The 17002-nt window shown below is 43.0% G+C and overlaps 2 protein-coding genes and 1 non-coding gene across 7 annotated transcripts in view; 2 read left to right on the top strand and 1 right to left on the bottom strand.

Annotated features, from left to right (window-relative positions):
• otofa (otoferlin a) overlaps positions 1-3166 on the top strand; it is a 47297-nt gene extending 44131 nt beyond the window's left edge. For 2 of the 5 annotated variants that reach the window (XM_018730377.2, XM_018730379.2), the window contains exons 44-46: positions 75-175; positions 449-644; positions 2148-2209. In XM_018730377.2, coding sequence (XP_018585893.2) covers positions 75-175; positions 449-629 — 282 coding nt within the window. In that variant the 3' untranslated portion in view covers positions 630-644; positions 2148-2209. Of the gene's footprint in view, positions 1-74; positions 176-448; positions 702-2147 lie in introns of those variants that run through there. The other 3 variants (XM_018730381.2, XM_018730378.2, XM_018730380.2) reach the window with 2 other exon arrangements.
• Positions 3167-4222: 1056 nt separating this feature from the next.
• LOC108921093 (dynein regulatory complex protein 1-like) lies at positions 4223-13290 on the bottom strand. The gene is made up of 13 exons (XM_018730385.2): positions 13007-13290; positions 12612-12696; positions 12054-12166; positions 11485-11668; positions 10512-10649; positions 10297-10383; positions 10085-10207; positions 8869-9008; positions 7793-7927; positions 6693-6875; positions 5554-5700; positions 5282-5384; positions 4223-4578 (listed from the first exon to the last, which is right to left on the bottom strand). The coding sequence occupies exons 1-13, from the start codon at positions 13090-13092 to the stop codon at positions 4507-4509; spliced, it is 1596 nt and encodes a 531-aa protein (XP_018585901.2). The 5' UTR covers positions 13093-13290; the 3' UTR covers positions 4223-4506.
• Positions 5757-5829, top strand: trnar-ucg (transfer RNA arginine (anticodon UCG)). Its single transcript has one exon. It is a non-coding gene; the product is annotated as a tRNA-Arg (tRNA).
• Positions 13291-17002: the final 3712 nt, after the last annotated feature.

A 17002-nucleotide genomic window follows, 5' to 3' on the forward strand; every position in this document is an offset into this window, starting at 1 on the left:
ATCAGTTAATATTAATATTAGGGTTAAGGCTATTAGTGTCATCAAGTGATGTTAATCATTCATGGCCTCTACAGGGGAAAGTTGAAGCAGAGCTGCATCTCATGACAGCCGAGGAAGCGGAAAAGAATCCAGTGGGTTTGGGCCGCAACGAGCCGGACCCCCTGGAGAAACCCAAGTAAGTTAGATATTCAAAGGAATCATCGAGGTCTTACGCCCATGATGAAGGAGGCAGTCAAATCCATGTTTAGATACCTCATGGAACCATCCAGAATGAAAACTGTTCTGTCTCATGTCATAATTAATAGGCTGGTTCTCACTTACCATGATTTAATCCTCACTTTACTTTTTCTTGCTGTCTCCACTTCCACTTTGGTTTCTTGTGTTTTTTCCAACCCCTTTACCATTTTGAACTCCCCCCTCCCCGATTCGTCTTCCTCCGGAATGATAGTCGGCCGGACATGAGCTTTGTCTGGTTTATGAATCCCTTGAAGTCCATCCGATACTTCCTGTGGCACAACTACCGCTGGCTGATCCTGAAAGCGCTTTCTCTGGCCCTCCTTCTGCTCTTGCTGGGTCTCTTCCTTTACTCCATCCCTGGTTATCTGGTCAAGAAGATGCTGGGAGCCTGAGAATGAAGGCAAATGGTAGCTCCTTGAGCCCTCCGTTGTCTTTTCCATTTTATTTTCTGTGAGTTGACTCTCTTTCCGTCACCCATCACTGTTCCCTTGTCTTTTGTGAGCCAGAGTCTCTCATCGGTCAACAAGATGGTTTAAAACTGTCATTTTAGTTTATATCACCTGTCTCAAGTTTACGTGAATTTACTGCAGTACTGTATGTATATATGTATGTATGTATCCGCTGTCACTAATTTCCGGTTTTTCACACAGTTTAATTGTATCCTTTGTGAAGAATACATGGTGGAGCAGTGGGTAGCACTGCTGTCTCACAGGGCTGTTTGGGTGTGGGTTCAAATCCCATGATGTTTGCATGCTCTCCCTTTGTCTGAGAGGGTTTCCCCTGGGTACTCTGGTTTCCACCCATAGTCCAAAGACATGTGTTTGAGGTTCACTGGTGACTCCAAATTGTCCTTAGAGTGTGTTTGTCTGAATAAATGTGCATGTGTGATTGTGATGTACTGGCATCCCGTCCAGCGTGTGCTATGACTAACCTGTTCCTCTGGGTTAGGCTCTGCACCACCGAGACCATGATTTAGACAAGCAGTTAATAATAACGAATCGTTAAAAAGTACATCTGTACTTGTCATTGGTTATACGTGTCCGCTCCTTAAAATACACACACACATAAATTGCGAAATTATTGGCTTCTCAGAATGAAGCAAGGTACAAAAATGGTTTACCATTGTATTTTCTGTGCATGTCCTTGGACTGCAGACACGGGGAAAATGTAGAAACTCCACACACCCTAACCCAAGTTCGAACCTACAGCCAAATGTGCAGCTCAGGCACTGTGAGGCATCAGTGTTACCCGCTGTGCCCCCAAACCTCACGTTCAGTTTACTCAAATTTAAGTTTGTTTGCATTTAAAACAGTTTAATGGAGAAAATTATCCTTTGTAACTTATCTTTTGTTATTATTATGGGTTTTCCCTCCATCATTTTGATGGTCATAAGGACTCATACTTATGGGGTGCAAGTATATGAGATTGAATAATCATGTTGCTGTCAGTTTTTGATTGTAAAAGAATGTGTAAGTGTAAATCAGAGCTGCCCAGTTTTCATCCTTGAAGGCTGAGTCCGTACAACAAGTGCTTGGAAAGGGAACTAAACGAGTCCAGCTGAGGTCGTGAATTAGACTCGATGGTTCATTACTCAGCTGGTACCAAAACCTGGTGGACTTGGACATCCAGGACCACCGCAGAAGAGCTTTGGTGTAAATCATGGGGAATCATTAGGCAAAACAATTCCAAACAAAAGGACAAGCAAGCAATGAAGTACAAATAATTAAATTTATCCTGATTTCCAATTAGCCAACAGCCATGTCCACACTTACTGTTTAGATTTAAGGACATCTTTAACCGCTTTTCTGCATCCCTGCAAACCAGTCGTTGTTAACCAATCACAGTTAACCAATTATTAACTACTAACCTTTGCTTAATTTGTCTCTTGCTTCCCTTTCCTGTGGCCGCAGCCGACCGGATACCACCTTCCTCTGGTTCCTCAGTCCACTTAAAGCAATCCGTTACCTCATCTGCAACCGCTACAAGTGGCTGATCATTAAGATCGTACTCGCCCTGCTGCTGCTGGCCATGGTGGCGCTCTTCCTCTACAGCATGCCAGGCTACTTGGTCAAGAAGCTGTTAGGGGCCTGAACACGGAGGGAGGCAGATGCCGATGGACGTGTTGCTCTGTGCTCCAGGCTTTGCAGTGACTCCGCCCACCTCTCCTTGTATCACACTTCTGACACCATTAACTCCATCTTCTTTGAAACAATTCATTTTTAACTTTTGAACCATTGCGAATGCACTAAGCTGGTATTGCATGGGTACATTTGAACCTTTTCTAATAATGCTGTCATATTTCCAGTAACATTTTGAGTAATTTGTGGTGCCTTGTGAACATGTGTGGTGTGTTTAAATAACTCTCGGAATGACGTCTTAGCAACAGTTGCACAGTTTTTACAAGGCAGCTTGTACAACATACCAAGGATTTTTTTTGGATGCTGGATATTTGTAGAATAATTAGATATTTATGAGTAAATGACTTAAATATGAAGGTGTTCAAGAATTTTATTTTGCTATTTCAGCAAATGGGTGTAATGAGATATATTTAGTAGAAGGTAACTTTTTCAGAGGTACTTAGGAAATTAAGTAAATTTTTAAACTTGACTCTGCTCTGACTACCTAAAACTAGCATTAGTTGTTAAGTTGTCGTGACTGCAGCCGTAAAGTTTCCATAAAGGCATGAGCACATACCTGTAGCGAATATAGCAAAGTGGATTAACGTATTTTTTCTCGTCTTTCAACTCCTAAAATCCACCTTCGGTCACATGTTTGTACACGTCACCGTTCAGCAAAGAAGTTGTGTGTTTTTGCCTGCACGAAGATGATTTCCTTTGCTCGCAGTTATGTGAATGACTGAATTATTTAATGAAATTAAGGATCGATTTGTATTGTAAAAAATACGTTTCCGAAAATATGTCGGTCTGTCGTGTGCACTTCTCTTACCAGTTTGCTCCTGCTTTAGTTGTTGATATGGTTTGATTCACTCGTTTTTTGTGAGTGTTCATACAAGAGTTTGCACTAAATGCCTGTTTATACGAGAAGATTTGCACACCTGTCTTATTTAGACGGAAACAATTTTGTTTGCACCAAGATGAGGATGAGTAAATAAACCGATGGATCTCACGCTGCGATTCGTGGCCTGTCTTTGCAGTCGACCCGACACCCGTCTGTCCTGGCTGTTCAGCCCCCTTCGCATCGCCTGCATCCTGATCTGGAGGCACTACAAGGTGCACTTTGTGCTTCTGCTCATGGGCCTCCTGCTGCTCCTCTTCCTGGCACTGCTGGTCTTCTCCATGCCCGGCTCCCTCAGTCACAGGATTGTCAATCTGGGGGGTTGAGGGGACCCTGAAAATCTGAAACGGGCAGCAGTGCGAGTAGCTGTCTCAGGAATGGTACCGGTTTGGTTCTACATTCAGACCCCTCTTAGTGACGCTTTGTCTAGGTTAGCGTTCGGTCCATTTGGTTCATTTTAATAAAGTGTTCTCCTCAACAGAGTGGTGCAGATTGCTGAACAACTGAGCACAGTTGATACTGGTTGTGGTTTGCAAATTGTGTGTGTGTGTGTGTGTGTGTGTGTGTGTGTGTGTGTGTGTGTGTGTGTGTGTGTGTGTGTTTGTCAACTGGCAACTGAGGAGAGGAAAACAAAAAAGAAAACTCCGGACCCAAAGAAAGGGAGGAAAAACAAACCTCTGGGGGTATCATTTTCATTGTATAATAATACAAAAATATCATTAATAATAATATATACTGTATGAATATAATAGTGATATTCGCAATATAATATGTTGTATTATAATTGAATTAATCACTGTAATTCTCAAATATCAGGCATAAATATTTAAATATAAATTTATTCGAAGTGATGCAGGAGCACTGAGGAAACCAAGATTACACACACACACACACACACACAGTAAATACAAATTAATCACCCGTTCACCTAAAACATGCCTTTGGACTGTGAGAGGAAACAGGAGCACCTGGACGAAACCCAGGTGAACACAGGGAGAACATGTAAACTCCCCACAGACAGAGGGATGATGTGAGGCACCGGCGCTACCCGCTGTACCACTGCGCCGCCCTACATAACATCCATCCTACTTTATCGGTGCATTTTCGTACCTACTTAGTTACAACTTTCTATTGTTTGCTATTAATTTGCTTATTTTCTGTAAATAATTAAGCCACCACTTAAGTTTATTTTAGTAATTTTGAGCATGGCTTCTCCTTCAGTAGGTATCCACTTGTGGTTATTCTTCAGGACTTTCATTCGCTGCTGAAGTTATTCTTGTTCAGCTGCATCAGCCGCGTAGGGGGGACCACGAGTTCTGCATTCACCTGTCGTTACAAAGCATCAGAGGTCGTTTCAGCAAACGTCCGAACAAAAACGAAATACGGGTCCTTGACGTCTTTCTTCGATGGGGCACGTGTTGGAAGCACACTTTTGTATGTCTAAATGTGAAAAACATACTTTATGCTTCATTTTAGACGCTTCCCATTTTAGGGCTCGACACTTTTTACATTTACATTTTACCTGTCCCGCCAGGTGTGCCACCTGTCCAATGCTGAAATGTAGCGGAAAGACAAAAACCGATACATGTCCAGGTTTAAAATATCCTTGTGGGCGACACGTGAAAGGAAGCGTAGTTACAAAAAGGCTTCGATGCAAAGAAATTGCTCAAAATAGCAACGTATCGGGGCTGTTTTGCTTCATTTTTTACAATTTTGGGCGAGAAAATGATGTCGAAACAAAAATGCGGATAATGACATCACAGTTTCTTCATTATGATGGCGGTTGCCATATTTTACCTTAATTTATTTTTCACTAGGTGTTAGAACGACCTGTGTGCAAATTACCTGTCCTGGACAACCGTTAATGTCGATACCTGAATTTACTCGTTGAAAGTGACGTACAGTAATTATTACGTAATATTCATCTGACACCCGGATCCAAGGTGACTTACAGTGTCACACACACACACACACACACACACACACAGAGTGCGGATTGAACCCACGTCCAATCACATGGGGTTCTGACCTTGGAGCTCAGGTACTGGTGCAACAACATCTTCAGCTCCATGTTCTGCTGCTGAAGGTTCTGCGTCTCCACGAGGAGCTCAGATCTTTCATTCAAAACGGTGCTGTGAACACAAGGACAGAAAAAAAAAACACTGCTCATGACCCGCTCTTTACCAGTCCTCTAGAAAGATGAGTTCCTTGAAGGGGGAAGCAGGCATCGTGTGCACCACCCAACCCAGACGAGGTCCTGGAACTAGGAGGGTGAAGGAGTAGAGGGTCGAGGAGACTCACTAATACTTTCCCAGGGCACTCTCCAGAGCTCCCCACACCTTCAGCTTGGATTCAGGGATGATGCTGGCCATCGTCTGCCAGTAGGCTGCTGTCTGAACCTCACTCCTTTCTGGAGAACTCAAGTTCCTGGATTGCTGGGACATCGTTCTGGAAATGAATCAATGAAGAGGTAAGATGGGAATGAAGCCTCAGTAGTTGCGTGGGACCATGTGGCCTAATGGATAAGGCGTCTGACTTCGGATCAGAAGATTGAGGGTTCGAGTCCCTTCGTGGTTGTTGCTCTTTGTCCTCATTAAGTTTCCTTCATTTGGGGGCTGTTGGTGGTGTAGTGGTCAGAGCTGCTATTGCCTCAGATCCAAAAGTTGTGGGTTCAAATTCCCCTTCTAGTTGTAGCGCTGTTGAGCAAAGTACTCACTCTCAATTACTCCACTAAAAGTGACCCAGTGGTGTAATCAATGTTATAAGTTGGAGAACAAGGTCAGATAATGTGATGTCATGAACAGAACACCCACAATGTTAAGCTTGAAACCTTCATGTATGAATGTGTGTGTGTACTGTATATATGTGCATAGATTTTCTTTTCTGCTATTCATTCTCAGAAATTAATTTTAATTTAAAAAATTCTTTTTTTAATTTGGTCAGGTCAGCAAAGCTTTGCTGAACCACGCACACGGTTGTGGCAGCAAACACAAGCCCCCACATAAAAAGGTTCCTTACTGTTATACATCTGATTTTTAACTTTGTACTGCTAAATTGTACGTAAATATATAAATTAGCTAAAGATTTTTTGTTTTTTAATTGCTCATTTTTTACTCAGTCTCTAGGGTAACATGAAGCTATTTGTGGAAATTTCATTTCACGCCCAGAAAAACCACCGGAAACATGAAGGGTCTGCTGTATTCCAAAAAAAAAAAAAAGAAAATTAAAAATTCAGCATGTCATTATGATGTTAGGTTATTTAAATAAGTGACATAGAAACTATCTGCCAGTGCTACAGGCTGAATTAATAAGCAAGATTAATTTGCTTAATAAGAAGACACTTGATGTCTCCTTCTGCTCTTCTCCTCGTTTCTTTTTAAAAGCAGCTTTTTGTTCTCGGTTTCTCCGGAGCTCGAAGGTCGGAGGGAGAGGAGACGTACGGTGCCCCCCGACGCCCTGCCTGCCCCATGGAGGGCAGTGCTGGTCGCACCCAGGGCAAGGCCAGCTGCTGCTCGTGCACCAGGCGGTTGATCTGCAGGGCCTTCTCCGCCAGTTCCTTCACCTCCGCTTCGTTCATCAGCCAGATCTCATCAAATTTTTTTGCATCAGTTGTCACGAAGTGCCTGAGAAAAGGAATAAAGCGGTGCTGTTAAAGTGACCCCACGTACGAGGACTTCCCTACGAAGCAGAACGTTTTTACAGTCCTCGTGGCTAAATCCATACATCTGCAGCTGACCACCCTGGCAGAGACTGCAGACCTGCTCACGATTTCAAACTCACACACATCATCTGAAACTTCTTGTCCCGTACGGGGTCGCGGGGAGCCGGAGCCTAACCCGGCAACACAGGAGAGGGAGAAGACACAAGCAGGATAGGATGCCAGTCCATTGCAAGGCACCTCAAGCAGGACTTAAACCCCAGACCTACTGGAGAGCAGGACGCAGTCCAACCCACTGTGCCACTGCACCCCCAATTTCAAACTCACACACACACACACACACACACACACACACACACACACAATCTAAACCACTTGTCCCATACAGGGTTGCAGGGAGCCAGAGCCTAACCCAGCAACACAGGGCATAAGGTCAGAGGGGGGACACACACCCAGGACAGGGAACCAGTCCATCGCAAGGCACCCCAAGCAGGACTTGAACCCCAGACCCACCAGAGAGCAGGACCCGGTCCAACCCACTGCACCACTGCACCACCATGCCCCCCAATTCCAAACTCCCTCTTTTTTAATAATTTCATTCCAAGATTTTAATGGTAATGATACACAGGAAATGACGATTTATAACTATGTTACACACAACCTCAACCCTGCACTTGCCCTAAAGAAAAATAAAGTAGCAATAAGCCACCAAATGAAAGCAAAAATGAAGAAATCTAGATAGATAGATTAAGGGATTTATAATCCACTGAGCTCCACTTTTATTCTGGATACAAAGCATAGAATTTGCATATGAAGATATTTAAAAAAATTGCTGGTGTCCATGTCATTTCACTTTACACGTGTGCAAACCGGACGACTCACCTCATCTTCTGATGCACGTCCCTGTACTGCTGCATGACACGCTGGTAGTCATCGCTCAACGACTGGTTCTCCTCACGAGCCTGCTTCTCCTGCTTGGCACATCGCATCTTCAGATTGTTAATGGCATCCTGTAGTCTCGGGTTAAAAAGGGAATTTCTGTAATTTTGTGCAAAAATTTTGTACAAATTTTACATATATTTATTATCGAGGCCAGCAAGGGGCATAGTGGTTACAGCCGAGGCCTTGCTTTCCAAGGACCCAGGTTCGAAGCCCTCCTCCTGCTGTAGTGCCCTTGATCAAGGCACTTACCCGGAGCGGATATGGTATAAATTACCGAGCTGTATAAATGGATAAATCACTCTAAGTAGCTTAACACCGTAAGTCACTTTCTAGACTGTCACGCGAAACACAGGGAGCCGGGACGGCTGAACTCAAGCGCTGCGTTGTTCGTCTGAAGTTGAGGGAAGAGGCGAGTTCTCAAAACCAGGGACGGGCGAAGAGTCGGTCGATCGGCGAACGGGACAGGAACGAGGATCCGCGGACGTGGTCGGAGAACGAAGCAAGGAGTCAAAAAAACGGAGATTGTGGACAGAGCAAGAGTGTAGTAACACGAGGAAGGGCGGTTGTCCCAACGAGATTCCGCAACGGTACGGGAGCTGAAGAGAGTCTTTATAGGGTGAGCGATTACTCAGGAGCTAGTGCGGAGTCAGGTGTTGTCGCTTGTGTTGTGGGCGTGGACGTGACATAGATAAGTGTCAGATAACTGTGATGTTATGGATTTTATGGAAAATGTGCAAGATTTACAGATACAAAGAAAGCAGGTCTGTGGGATCACAATTGTATCTGCAAACCAAACCACAAAAAAACACACTGAAACGACGAGAAACGTCACATACAAAATACGAATATTAAAACACCAGGTCTGACCTTCTGGCCCCAGGTGAAGCAGGTCAACGTTACGATAAGCCCGGGTGTGACGAACAGGTGAAACTCCTCCCTTCGGATGTAAGTCTGGCGCTCGATAGAAAGATGGATTCTAGTTCGCTACGTTTGCTCGGGCCGCAAAGCTGGAGTACCTGGTAATTTTACGCTTCTGCTGAGACTTGGTTGCGATGTTCTCTTCGTCTCGCTTCTTCAGCACCTGGAAGTTGTACTCCAGTTTCTCCTGGTTTAGCTGATACGTTGCTTTCATCTGCTGCAGTTGTTGCTCTAGGGTCTGTGGGAGATCGATGGGACGAGTCTATCGATGACGGGCTACAAAGGGTTGGACCGACTCTTCTAGGGGCAGCAGGGGGTAGGAGTGCGTAGGGTCACTGCCCCTGGACTTAAAGGACCCCAGGTTGAACCCCCTCCCCCCCTTGTTGCAGTGCCCTTAAGTAAAGTTCTTACCCTGAATTGGCAGAGTAAAAATTGTCCAGTTGTACAAATGAGTAAATCAGTGTCAGTAGCTTAACGCTGTAAATTGCACTAGAGAAAAGTGTCAGCGAAATAAAGAAATATTGAGTGCACTCTTTGCATTTCACATTTTAAATAAATAAATAACATTTTAAATGCAGTTTTCATTCATTTCATAAATAATTAACTTGGTTAAGCAGGAAAAAAGCAGCAGGCGAGGTAACTTGATTGGGACTAAAAATTATTTTTCATACCAGTCATATTTTACCACAGCTCTATTAAACAGAAAACCTTGAACTGAACGACGTCCCAACCAGGGTTCGCCCTAACCGCTGCGCCACCTGCTGCCCCTACGCTAAGCCTACACTCATTATATTTCTCATTATCAGACTGAGTCCCAGCTTCCACTCAGTTCAGTTACTGGAGAAGATGTTTCTGCTCCCATATGCGGGATTTTCCAAATTCCGCGCTGGACGTCTGCAGCGCCCAGTTTTGTACACAGTGCCGCTTGAAAGTATGTGAACCCTATAGGGACGGTCGTCATTGTTGTGTGAAATATTAAAATAAACTTATAAAATGAATAAATGACTATGATTTACACGCCTGACTCTACTTACCTACTTGGTTGAACCAGTTCAACTTGGGTTCACTTATTTTTACACATGCACTACTTGTGTGTTTCTACTACACACACGATGAGAAACACTGATTCTCATTAGATCCTCATTTTGTGGTAAAGCTAAGGAACACAAAGGCGTCACACACTTTCAAGCAGCCCTGTATGTAAAATATGAGATGCGCAGACGTGTACGCCTGAGAACACTCCACCCCGTGGTGCCCATCTGAAAAATGCTCATCGCTGTAAAAGTACAATCACACAGACACTCAAGGACTCACCTGTACATCGTTGTCCAGCTTGATCTTTACCATGTTGTACTCCTCCTCATCCTCCATCCTTAGCTTCTGCAACAGAATCTCACACTCCTCCACCTTCCTCATCCGCTGCACCAGGAAATCTAACTGTGCGACACAGATCGCATGAGGCTTCGCTCCTCGACTTGTTGGGCTGGTAAAAAGTATGTGAAGCCGCACTGATTGCGGCCCCTTACCTCCTTATCCCGCCGCTCGTGCGCCATCTGCTCCCACACCCTGCGGTTGCTGCTCAGGAGCTCCTTACGTTCCTCACTGAACACTTTCTACACGTCCCATCGGGTAAGAGAGCAAAGCTTGGCGGAAACATCTCAGCAGTTCTCTTTATCAGAAAGTGTTACTTTATTCTTATTTTTTTTTTATTTATTAGCTGAATAGGAAAAAAAGGGGCTACCTCGATCTGGTCCAGTTCCTCTCTGTAGCACCTCATCAGGTTCTTTATCTGCTCTTCCATTCTCTCGATCATGAGATCCACATGTTCTGCTTGTTTCTTTAAGTCTTTCACATATCGGTCATCATTCGCTTTCAGCTGCTGTTGTTGTGCACAGAAGGAAGGATGATTTTTTTTCCCAGTTTCATCCCTGCTCTCAGTTCCCTATTTTTGTACAGTTTTTGGGCAAAACACACAAGGCACTAAAGGTGAAATACGACAAAATAAAAAAGTCAAGGAGTGTTTGAAAGCACTCTGGAGTTTGTTTAGATCCCTAATTCTCAGATGTGGATAACATTCCTGAAATTTTGTGCTGCTTGTTGGGTATGAATTTTCTTTGAGTATCAGTTATTTCCATTTTTTGTGTTGATTCTTACTGCTTAAAGTTTACTGATTACAAAAATACAACTAGTTCTTCAAGAGTGTCAGTTTTAGTTTTGTACTTTGCAGCCACTGGAAGATTGTAGAAGGCACCAGAACATTCTAGAAACCAGAAAAACATTCTTGAAAGCATCAGATCCTAGAAGGTACTGGAATATTCTGTGACTGGACAAAATTCACCAATTTTAAGAATGTGGAATATTTTTTAAAAAACTGACATATAGTACAAACTAACGCCAAAAGTACAACCTTTGCACACACAGAAAATATACAGCGCAGTACAAACACACACTAGAGACCATTAAGAGTCACCACTCCAAGCCTCTGTAGTGTGGGAGGAAACCAGAGCACCTGGTGAAATGCACACAGACTTGGGAGAAGATGCAAACTCCACACCGACAAAGCTGGATTCGAACCTATGCCCGGTTGTGCAGGCCAGGCACTAAGAAACACGAGCGCTGCCTGCTGCATCACTGTGCCACACCCCACCGGGCTCTGCCATGCGCACAAGAAACAGCAGTGATGATGCTGGGAGCTATTTCTGCGATGCCCTCACCTGATGCAGGTCCTTGATGAGCCGGTTCTTGTCCTCCAGCAGGACGGCACACAGCTGCTGCTGCTGGTTCAGCGCCTCCCGCAGCTCCTGGGGAACGTCCTTCTCTCTGGCTGCCGTCCACCTCCTAGAGATCTCCTCAAACTTCTCCAGACTCGTCTTTGCTTCCATCTCCAGCTTCTCTATCCTTAGGAATGGACATGTGGACATGTGGACATCAGCACCAACATGACTAGCTGACCAAGGCCACAGGCGGTGTAGCGGTTACACTACTTCTGCCTTTCGACTCAAAGGTTTGAATCCCGCTCGAGTACCCTTGAGCAAGGTACTGTACTTAATCTGAACTGATGTAGTAAAAATTACCCTGCTGTATAAATGGGTAAATCAGTGTAAACAGCTTAACACTGAAAGTCATGTTGAAGAAAAGTGTGAGATAAATGACTGAATATTAACCGGTTATGAGAAAATTACGGAATATCCTTCTGATTGTAATGGAAACGATACCAAGAAAGAAGGATGTGGAGATCAGTTCGCAACGGCGAGGTAAGATCACCTCAGGTAGGTGGCGGTACCTGCGTCTGGACGCCTCCTTTTGCTCCGCTCTTCTCTGGGCCTCCCTGAAATCGGCCGCCACTCGAATGTTGGTCACCAGTACCGTTCCATCGTTTTGCACCTTAGCCACTCGCTACAGAACACAACACGTTGGCATAGTTTTCTCAGTATAATACAATAAAGGTTTAATGTCCATGTATCACCCAGACATGAAAACACACACATTGTCTGAAACCGCTTGTCCCAAGTGGGGTTGCAGCAAATCAGAGCCTAACCCAGCAACACAGGGCATGAGGGCATAAAGCTGGAGGGGGAGGGGGAGGGGGAGGGGGAGGGGACACACCCAGGACGGGACGCCAGTCCGTTGCAAGGCACCCCAAGCGGGACTCAAACTTCAGACCCGCCAGACAGACAGAGGAACCCGGCCAAACCCGCTGCCCCGCCACACCCCCCTCAGATAAAAACATTTGAATGGAAAAAAAAATAATACACAGGAACAAAGCTAAACCAAAATCTATCTCTTTATTAGTTTGTTCAGACATCTTAGCAAATAAATAAGAGAATAAAATATAAAAGACCTTTTTACTGGATTCCATTTGCTTCTGGCTTCTTTTTTTGTCTTCAGGGTCCTTCATGTCCTTGGACTCGTCACAAAATGTTTTCCTGCACATTTCAACCATTCTGCTGATATCAGTGCAGCATAAAGGTCTGCGAACTTATGTATGTATGGATATATAGTATGTACTGTATGTATGTGTGTGTATGTTTGACTTCATCAGATAGATAGATAGATAGCCATATACAATACAAAAATAAATTCTGTTATGTGCGAACAGTTAGAGAAAAACAGTGAAAAAGAAACCTTTTGTTTCTTAATATGTGGTTTTGATGAACTGTAACAACATCAGTTCATTGTCATTATTACCTGTTAAACAGTAACTGAGTTCACTTGTGAATTTTAATTTTTTTTTACCTTCTCTTCTCTTCGTCTCGATCAGTTCTTCCCTGCTGCTCCCAGGCTGTTGAGCTCATTATTTTATTAAAATAAAAATTCACCATATGACGAGTTTCAAGTCTCAGTCAGTGCGGCTTTGGAGTTTATTAATAAAAATAATAACAATAATAATATTAATAATTAAAAAACAAACACATCTGTAACACTAAAAGTATATTTTAAATAAAAGTAGACACGATGGGGTTACGGCCACAGACAGAGTGTGTTTAGGAGCGCAGAGAGCTCCGACTCCGGGTTCTGTGTTGTCACTCCGTTGCCATGACAACCAAACCTCAGCCCACGTGACAGGAAGAAAAAGGAGCTCGAGTCTTCTACTGCATCCAATAAATCGCAGCTTAACGTTTTGTGTGCTGTTGCCTTTTACCCCGGCCTGCTGAAGGGCACACATATTACTGTATATGCACGTATTATAAGGCGCTATATAAAAATTATATGTACACACTGGCTGGGGTAAAAATGTCATTGGATGGAGTTTACAGTGGCAGCACTGATGTGCTTTACACACACACACACACACACACACACACACACACACACTCCAGTTAAATGATTAACGTTAGCGAAGCTTTAAGAACTAAGAAAAAATCTAAATTTAAATGGCAACGCTGTGAAACACAAACAAAATTTAACACATACCGCAAAAGCACAAATTTAATTTTCAGTGGCTATAAATAAAGCCTCGTCCTCTACACAAAAGTGCTATTTAGTCTTCCCTCTTGTTTGTCTCCAGCGCTGCAGAAGATGCTGTAAACAACGTGGAAGCGAGTTGAATCGATGCGATTTAGAGGCGCTGCCGCTGCTGCTGCTCTTCGATTTGCTGCCACCTAGTGGCGCGTTGAGGAAACGCAGGTCGTTTTCGGAAAATACAATAAAATACGGTTACATTTCAATAAACAAACTTACGTAACAAATAAACTTCAGTGTTTCGAAAATCTGAGCAGGGAGAGCCAGTGTGTGTGGTGTTTCTTTCCCACCTTGAGTACGGAAATGATCTCGCCAGAAAATTTGACCATATTTGAAATACACAAATATGAACGTAGAAGTAAAATAATTAATAACTTGAGGTAAGAGGCCTTCTGTTACCCAGTTTCACCTGAACAACTCGTGCTTGAACTCATGAAGAGAAAAAAATTAAAGAACCAGTAAAAGGACGCTTCGTGTCTCTATTAAAAAATTAAATTCTTTATATTTTTGTCATGTCCACTAGATGGCAAGCAGTGCTAAAATATTCCTGTTTTTATTTACATTCTGCGGCTTTTCTCCAAAGCCACTGCACTGCGTGTGTTCAGTGCCCACCAGGAAAACATCCCTTCGTCGGGTGGGGGAGACTGTGGATAAAGAAATTGCCCCCAAAAAGTTAGAAGTGCATCCTCAAAATAAAAAATTGCACTGGATATTATGTCCGTGTGTCCATTTTTGCCTATTATATTGTGTGGACAGGTCGTTTGTTAAATTTTCTTTGACTTTTTTTCCCTAACTTTTTAATTTCTTGCTTAAAATGATCCAGTTTTAACACACCTGGAGCTTTTTTCCATTTATAATATAATATGCAGTCATTCTCCGACATACGTCCGACCTGGCAGATCGATCTTATCTCGAAATTGACGCAAGTCGGACGCATTTCAGCGTGACATATAGAAGTCGTATACCTGTACCACTTTCTTTGATCCTACTCAATTTCTAACATCATTATCTCGCCTTTTATTAATCAGCTTTATTAATTGACATTTTATATGATTCTGTAGTTTTTTTTACCTTTTATTTAACAATATTTTGTTTATATTTCATCATTTTAATTTTTTACGCTATGCAGGTTTTATCCTGATTATCTCATTCTTGTTTCACCAGTTTTATGAATTTTTTAAAAATCATTGCATGGCTTATAAAAAAAATATTCTTCGGTTTATTTTTTGTCTTCTTGTCTTAATCTTTTTATGATTTCACCAAACACAGTACAGTAGTATATTTATCATTCTTTTGTTTCTATTTTATCATTTTTAAAAACTGAATGGCAACTGAGAGTGAAAACTGAGAGAGATGCTGTGATATACACAATGCCAGAAAATCGTCTGATGGTCACAAGCATAATTTTTCTATTTACATAAACACACACACACAGTTTCAGAACCGCTTGTGGCATACAGGGTCGCGGGGAACCGGAGCCTACCCAGTAACACAGGGCGTAAGGCCGGAGGGGGAGGAGACACACCCAGGACGGGACGCCAGTCCATCGCAAGGCACCCCAAGCGGGACTCGAACCCCAGACCCACTGGAGAGCAGGACTGTGGGCCAATTCACCACGCCGCTGCGCCGCCACGCCACTGCACCCCCCCTCTTTACATATATGTTTTCTTTATTTTTTAAAATTTATACAGTATTTTTTTGGTCATATGTACAGATGGTTATAAGTCGCATAGGTTGTAAGTAGGGGAGAGGCTGTAATGTGCATAGGTAGCTCTTTGTCAGGTTCACAGGGTCACAGTGGTCTGGTGCCAATCCCAGGCAACAAAACTCATGTTGCCAGGTGCACGCACGCGCGCGCGCGCACACACACACACACACACACACACAGAGACCAAGTGATATTCAGTTTCACCAGCTCACCCAAAATGTGAGTTTGGAGACCAGAGTGTCTGCAAACACATAAAATAGCTGCCTGCGTGACGAGCACATCTAAACCTCATACAGCCAGAGCCACATCTGCACCAGCTGTGTCGCCACACCACTCCTAAAAAGCTGATAATCTTCATATTTTTAATGAATTTCCAACAAAAGAATAACATAATTATAATTATTATAATTACAATATTATGTTAGTATAATATTGCAGCTACCAATTAAAATTAATTTGTGTCTATAAAAAAAATCCATTAGAGCTTGTCCCCCATCAGCTCTTTTTTTTTGTATCTCTACATCTGTACTCATCACTGCTTCCAGGGACCAGAACTGATTCATTTTCATTTCGCCCAGTTTATTCAAAATACTTTCAGAACATTGTCAGAGCTTCTGGTGAACTTTCTGAGTCGGGTTCCAATAAGACGCTTTGCCTCCGCCTCGGTGTAGAGATGTGATTGTTCACTTGGTTTTATTTCTGAACAGTTTGTTTTGACCTTCGAAGCTCTGGGGATTAAGCAAATCCTTTAATGACTAAGTCTTGAGTCAGAAGTCACTGTATTTCCTTAGATCCCGACAGGGTAGAATTACTGGAGAGGAACTGCTGCACCAAGCGGGACTCTGGGAAGACCGCATAAAGCCTCCCATTTTTCTCCCATTACTTCACTTTGCCCGCGTTATCACTGAGATGGTAATAAAAATTTTTAACACAAAATTAAGCGTGGAACACTGACTAGTACCGAACATGAGTCATAAATAACATTCTTTCATTCAGCAAAAAGCTTTTCTCTAACTTGACTCACATTGACCTGCTTTGTTTGTAGCTGTAAATCCTGCACATTTTCCATAAAATCCATAACATTACAGTTATCTGACGTTTACCTAGAAAGCGACTTACAGTGTTAAACTACTTACAGTTATTTACCCATTTATTCAACAGGGTAATTTTTACCGTATTTCAGGACAAGCACTTGATCAAGAACACTGCAGCAGAAGGTGGGATTCAAACTTCGGCCCTTCAAATGTAAAGACAAGGCTGCAGGCAGCTGTTCTAACCACTACGCCCCCTGCTGCCCTATTCTCTACTTTTCAGAATCAAATATAAATAAGAAAAATTTCTTGTAACGCACAGATCTGCCCTGTGAGAAAAGTCAATGAAAAGTGATTGATTCATCACAAATAAACCAAAGAGCCTAATGAGAACATCAGTTTTTACTAGTACACATGTACTAGTGTCCAGCATGTGGACGGGACCAAATTCCCTAAGTTATCTTCTGCGTTCCTTATGGACCCTTTGTGAATCTGTACAATTTACACAGAAATCACATTTGGTTAATTTGT

Source organism: Scleropages formosus, chromosome 1 (assembly GCF_900964775.1).
Source record: "Scleropages formosus chromosome 1, fSclFor1.1, whole genome shotgun sequence".
In the NCBI taxonomy this organism is placed as follows: domain Eukaryota; kingdom Metazoa; phylum Chordata; class Actinopteri; order Osteoglossiformes; family Osteoglossidae; genus Scleropages; species Scleropages formosus.

Coding starts and splice junctions, on each gene's coding strand:
- LOC108921093 (XM_018730385.2), bottom strand. CDS start 13,092: ATGGTGAATTTTTATTTTAATAAAATAATGAGCTCAACAGCCTGGGAG. Junction 10,208..10,296: donor ACGAGCGGCGGGATAAGGAG/GTAAGGGGCCGC, acceptor TGTGTCGCACAG/TTAGATTTCCTGGTGCAGCG. Junction 4,579..5,281: donor ACCAGTACCTGAGCTCCAAG/GTCAGAACCCCA, acceptor TTGTAACGACAG/GTGAATGCAGAACTCGTGGT.